Here is a 6,394-nt window from a genome sequence, read left to right on the forward strand (position 1 = left end):
TCTGGTAACCCGAAGTTGTAATGCCGTTGTACAGGTCCATGGTGAGTCCTCATCTGGAATATTGTGTTCAATTTTGGAGGCCACATTATCAAAAGGATGTGCTGAGAGTGGAGTCGGTTCAGCGAATGGCCACCAGGATAGTCTCAGGACTCGAGGATCTCCCATATGAGGAACGTCTAGGTGAGTTGCAGCTATACTCTCTTGAGGAACGCAGAGAAAGGGGAGATAATGATACAGACGTTCAAATATGTAACTGGCCGTACTGAGGTAGAGGAAGATATCTTTTTCCTTACAGGACCTACGGCAACAAGAGGGCATCCGTTGAAACTCAGGGGTGGGAGATTTCATAGCAACACTAGGAAGTATTTCTTCACTGAAAGGGTGGTTGATCGTTGGAATGATCTTCCACTTCAGGTAATTAAGGCAAGCAACAGGCTCGATTTTAAGAAAAAAATGGGATAAGCATATGGGTTCACTTCGTGGAAGTGCTTAGAGGGGAGGGTCCTTAGAGTGGGCAGACTTGTTGGGCCAGTGGCCCTTTTCTGCCGTCATATTCTATGTTTAAAAAATATATTTTTTTTATTTTTTTGGGTTGAGGAATATATCTGGGGATGGGGAGTGGGCATATCTGCACCAAACAGTGCATTTACATTACTTTGCACTCTGTTTAGTGCAGGTTTACTGCATGAGCCCTTACTGCCTACAAAATGGGTGGCAGCCCAGAGTGTAGGAGTGGCCTAGTAGTTAGGAAGCTTGCCTCAGCACCCTGAGGTTGTGGGTTTAATCCCCACACTGCTCCTTGTGACCTTGGGCAAGCCACTTAACACTCCATTGCCCCAGGTACCATGGTTAGATTGTGAGTCCTCTGGGACAGATAAGGGAGAAATACTTAGAGGACCTGAATGTAAACCAGCTTGAATAAAAGCAGTATATAAATAAATAAATATGTGCTCACACAGTAATTGCTTTTAATGGTCATGGACTAATGAGAAACATTAATGCATGGCATCAGTACAAAACCCACAGAAAATCAGCCATCAGTAAAATGGCCTTAAGGCATAGGAAATATCCACATTAAGGACACGCTAAGCTACTACAGTAGCTTAGTAAAAGGACCCCTGAATTAGGACTCTATTATAATGGATTTCAAGGACCCCGATTCCAAAAGAACTTTATTAGTACACAAAATTCCCTTCCTGTGATTATGACAACAGTGAGAGGACTGGATTCCTTTTTGTTACATACTTCTTATTCTTTGGCTTATATATTCCTTGTACAATGTGTACACAGTTTTCATGCTCTTAATAGTGCAAGTGGACTATGGAATGCATGCTTTAGACTCTTCTTTGAAGTCATCATTACAAAATTAGTCAGTATGTGAATGGCCTATCATATGAGCATTTACCAGCAAGATCTCATAAAACGAGTCCCCTATAATTGAAAGTAATACCACCCAAATAGAGAATATAGCACTTGAGATAGCCTCAGTTACACCCAACCTCTTCCATGCATTTCTTTTGGGAAAGATGGCAATATTTCTTCTTGCATTAGGCAAATCAAACCAAACCTTAAAAAGTGAAAGTTTACATACCCTTACTGAAGACCTAGCTTCACTTGATGGCTGGTGGAGCTACGGAAAAAGCCATTTCAAAAGTTGTAAAGTGGGGACACACACAGGAAAATACAAACTGCAACACACACACACATTCTGTCTTTTGATAAGTTTCTGTTCTTGTTGAACTGATGTTTACAAGATATTTTCATTATGGAACAATCTGTAACTAACAGATTCGGGGAACATAACAATGAAATCACAGAGTAAACGCATGGCATACAGTATGTTGTACCACATAAAGGTCTGATTTCCAAGGTAGCTCTTATGATGGAAAGGGATGCTTTGAAAACTTGATGTGACACTGAGAGGCCACAGCCATTTAGAAGACTGAAAGCATTCTAATATCCCTCTATTTAGCTGGCCTTGCCAAATGGCTTTGAGCCATTGGATACCAGTTCTTCTGGTTCTTCTTGTTTGTTCTTCTTTTTAACATCCTCTATAGAATGCTCTGTAGCTTGTGTGTTGTTGGCCTCCTGATCAGGCTCATTTATGGCCTGCACAGCCGTCTCCTTGCTCTTGCTTTCAGGCCTTTTTCCAAAGCATAATTTTACTATCCATATCACAGCCATAACCAGGATGCCCAATATTACTATGGCAACAGTTACTGGTATGAAAATTCTAGCAGAAGACAGGCCTCCTGACTCTTTCCTTTCTGCATAACTAGATTCTGAGCTGGATGCTGGACTTCCTTTTCTCCAGGCCGGACTGGTGGTAGTTTCTTGTACTGACTTGCCAGTGTTGTGTGGGCTATCAGTGATGTATTGTCCAGGCTCCTGGGAGCTCTGATGACATGACACTCCATCTTCTCCAATAGTATTTCCCACTGTACAATTGCAATAAAAACTTCCCAGAGTGTTAATGCACGTAGACATGCATTTTTTCTGCTGACATTCATCTATGTCTATGCAGTCCCCATACTGGTCCATTTTATAACCTACTGGGCAAGAACACAGAGTGCTTAAATTCATAGGCCCATCCCATTCATGTATGCCATTCTGTTGTTTGCAAGTCAAGGTTATATTTCTCCAGTGGCTCTCACAAAAAACAGTAGCTGTAGTTCCAGGAGGGCTAAAGTCTAAAATATCACTTTCTATGTTGTAGGCGGTTCTATAAAGAATGCGTTTGGCATTAGTAATGTTTAGTTTCTGACACATGCCAGAATATTCATACTTACAAATATAACCATTCTTACTATTGCAGTTTAGATCTTTCCATCCCCACGGCTCCCAATCAGGACTGACTTCCGTGGTCTGTAGTCCAACACATCGATTACTCATGCAGGATTTTGCTGGTTCTTTGATCCATTTGCTGATATTTGAATCCTCTTTTCCAGAAACCCAAAAGAATCCCCGGAGGGGCTTTTCCTCATGGACACATTGCCTAGAAATTTTGGAGAGACCAATCCAAAATGTTGAACTGGCATGACTGCTTCCAGGGAACCCATTTAAAAGTTTGAAGATATCCAGCTTCTCAGCTTCATTTTTCATAGTGGTCAGGAAACCCACAGGTTGGCAAGATGCCTCTGCAGCCTTGAAGCTTGTGGTCTTGGAGTGGATACTATAGCAGGCTCCCAAGCTGGAACATATAGTTAAGTTTTCAAGAGCAAGCGTTATACTTGAGCTCAAGCAAGCAAAGTTCATCAAAAGACACAGGCGAGTCAAACCACTCATCTTTCTCATGTTCAGCATGGTCAGTTTTCTACTCCAGTAGCAAGATAAACAGTCCCTGGCACAGTTCACTGTATGTATAGCCCAAGATCCTCCCAGAGCTCTTGAAAGGAAATGACAAATCAGATGTTATCCTAGCTTGAATATCCTTCGTTTGTTGTAAGAGTAGAAAGTCAAAGCATTGAGTGCACTGAAAATCTAAGATAAGAGTGCCATTAGCATTTTAGAATATTGCATGAATACAGTAGCAGTAGGCAAATTAAAACAAGGCGGAGCTTTTTAAGAAAACAACATTCTCAAAATGGAATTGAAAGCATTGGACTGCTGGTGAACAATCTTTGAAACAGAAATAGCATTAACCCAATGCAGCAAATCATGAATTGCTTAAAAGGGAACTGAACGCGGATACATTTTAGGGATCTGCAAAGAAAACCAAATTCATGCATTTTCAGATTTTTCCTTGATTTTAAGATGTTTTTGTGATTCATTTCCCATATTTGTTTTAATAAAAATTCTACAATGCGCATCGGAACGTTTTAACATTCATGGATTCATTTAGGAGCTCTTTTACTAAAGTGTGCTAAAATCTGGGCTAAGCACATTGTAACACGGGATTTTACTGTGCACTAAGCCAGATATAACGTAATACCTTTTGAGGGCATTTCCTCTAACTTTTTATTGTAGGTCTTACATTATTGTAACCATTAGTGTATGGTACCTGCAGGATATTAATTGGGGTCCACTTACCATCTCTTATTTAGAAGGCACTAAGGGCTAGATTCACAAAGCAAATTGATCGTGTACCGATCGGTTTGCGAGCCCTTTGCAACCCGATTTCTTCTGACCCGATTCACTAACCTGTGTAGCGATCCCATCCCGATCCGTGCATGCAAAGCAGGAAGGCAGTGATTCACTAAAATAATAAAAGCTGGACTGGCTGATCCAAAGTAAGTGACTGCTGAGGACCAGTCGCTGAGGTCCTTTCTGACTGCCCTGCCTTCTGCCGCCCTGCTTCTCTGCCCCGATCTGCTTTCTGCCCCGTTTGAGCCCTGATCTCCTGGGCTGTTTAAAAGTTTAAAAAAAAAAAAAAGTTGCAGCTCCTAGACGCATGCGCAGATCATCTAATGTCTATTCTAATTCTTTCTGGTGATGAATGCATCTCTTATTTCTGTTCACTGTTGTTTGTTTATATTGTATTTTATTGTTGGTTTAAATAAATTAAGACTTTAAAAAAAAATCAAAACTGTCAGAAGTAATTGTTGCTTTTTATGGGGACAAGTAACTGTTATGGGGGAACGGGCAGGGACAGAGGAGATTCCTCACTGGGACAGGCAGGGACAGAGGGGATTCTTTGCGGGGTCAAACGGGGACAGAGGGGATTCCTTGTGCGGTTGGGCGGGGCCGGAGGGGATTCCTCACGGGGACAGAGGGGATTCTGGCAGGGATGGGTGGTAACAGGTGGGCTACTTGTGGGGACGGATGGGGATGGGTGGGATTTCTGTTCCCACACAAATCTCTACTGCAGATACAAAGTACAGATCCCCACACAGTCCTCCAGTGATTACTGACTCCCCAACACTGCCATAAAAATCAGAATAAAAATGTACATACCTGCCTCCAGAACATCAGCACCTGGCATAGGAAAGCCTAGCAGAGCTGCATAGAGGTGGCTTAAGTAGTCTGGGGGGGTGGGCTAGTTAACCATAAAGAGGAGGACCCAGACCCATAAGCCACTCTAACCACTGCATTCATGGTAAAAAAATATGTGAGTCCACAACCCCCCAAACCCTACTATACTGCCATATAAATGCCACCTGGAGCCATAAGGGCTATTGGGGTTGTAGACAGGAGGGTATAGTAGGTTTTGGGGGGGCTCACCATGACCTATAAGAGAGTTCTAGTGGATGTTTATGTGGCACCCTTTTTGTGAAGTTCACAGCAGTGTCCTGTAAGGTGTCCCACTACTCTGTTGCCATGCATGGGTGGCCAGTCCATCACTTTGCTGGCCCCTCCCACATCCAAAAGGTCTTGTTCTGGGCATTTGGACTTGGACAAATATTTGGACAAGAATATTCTATAAAGATAGACGTATTGGCGGTCTGGACGATGAAACGCCTGGACGTACAGATAGACAATTTAAAAAAAACCAATTTGGACGTACTTTTCGAGAATGGACATTTTGGTGCTGTTGACTTTGGGCGACTAGTGCCCTACTTCCAAATGGGACTAGACATTTCTTTTGATTATACCCCTCCACATGTTTAGCCTTATATGTGGGATTGACATATTAGTGGAGCTACACATTGAAGTTTTGGGACCACTTTTGATTGAATACTTTTACTGAAGGCACTTATTTAAAAAACAAAACATTGGCCCTACTTTTGAAAATGCTTAAGCGCATATTCTCCCTATCCCCACCCCTGGAACACTTCCAATGAATGTGGAACAATGCCGGAAGCCGGCGAGGAGGGGAAGAAGGCTGATTGGGTAGCGGCGAGAGAAAGCTCCGCCCACCCCCACAGCGTCGGAGGTCGTCTCGGAGCCCGGGCTCCCCCTTAAAAGCAAGGGCCTTTGCGAAGGAGCCTAGAGAAGGAGCCAGAAGCACAGGCAGCCCAGCAGCAAACTCTAACTCAAACTCTAACTCTAACTAAAAAAAAAATAAAAAAAAATAAATTTTCTACTGTTCTCATTCTTCTCTTCTCTATCTATTTTTCTACTAGCTGCACACCGGGTACCACTCCTACACACCAAGGGACTTCAGATACACGTCGGGCAAATTCCAGCGCGCCAACTTTAGTCACAAGGAAGGAATAATGGAAGCAGCAGAAGGTCAGCGAAGCTTTCCAGTATACTGCATCGACTGTCACATGTATGTCTACCTCCCTTCCGGGAGGCAGGCCTACATATGCAGTCGATGTCAGGAACTGGCTAGCCTCAAGAAGGAGGTCGGGAGACTGCAGATCAAAGTACAGGAGCTAGAGGGACTCCGCTCCATAGAGGAACCAGAGGAATTTGAACCAACTGAGGACACCACCAGAGAAAACCACTTCAATGAACAGGTCAAAGAGCTCGAAAGATTCATCGATGAGGCCTGCAGGATGGTAGAGACACA

General features: G+C 43.1%; 1 protein-coding gene across 1 annotated transcript; it reads right to left on the reverse strand.

Moving 5' to 3' along the window:
• Positions 1-951: 951 nt before the first annotated feature.
• Positions 952-3,407, reverse strand: CLEC14A (C-type lectin domain containing 14A). The gene has a single exon (XM_033951281.1). The coding sequence runs from the start codon at positions 3,301-3,303 to the stop codon at positions 1,969-1,971; it is 1,335 nt and encodes a 444-aa protein (XP_033807172.1). The 5' UTR covers positions 3,304-3,407; the 3' UTR covers positions 952-1,968.
• Positions 3,408-6,394: the final 2,987 nt, after the last annotated feature.

This window comes from Geotrypetes seraphini, chromosome 7 (genome assembly GCF_902459505.1).
Source record: "Geotrypetes seraphini chromosome 7, aGeoSer1.1, whole genome shotgun sequence".
NCBI classification, from domain to species: domain Eukaryota; kingdom Metazoa; phylum Chordata; class Amphibia; order Gymnophiona; family Dermophiidae; genus Geotrypetes; species Geotrypetes seraphini.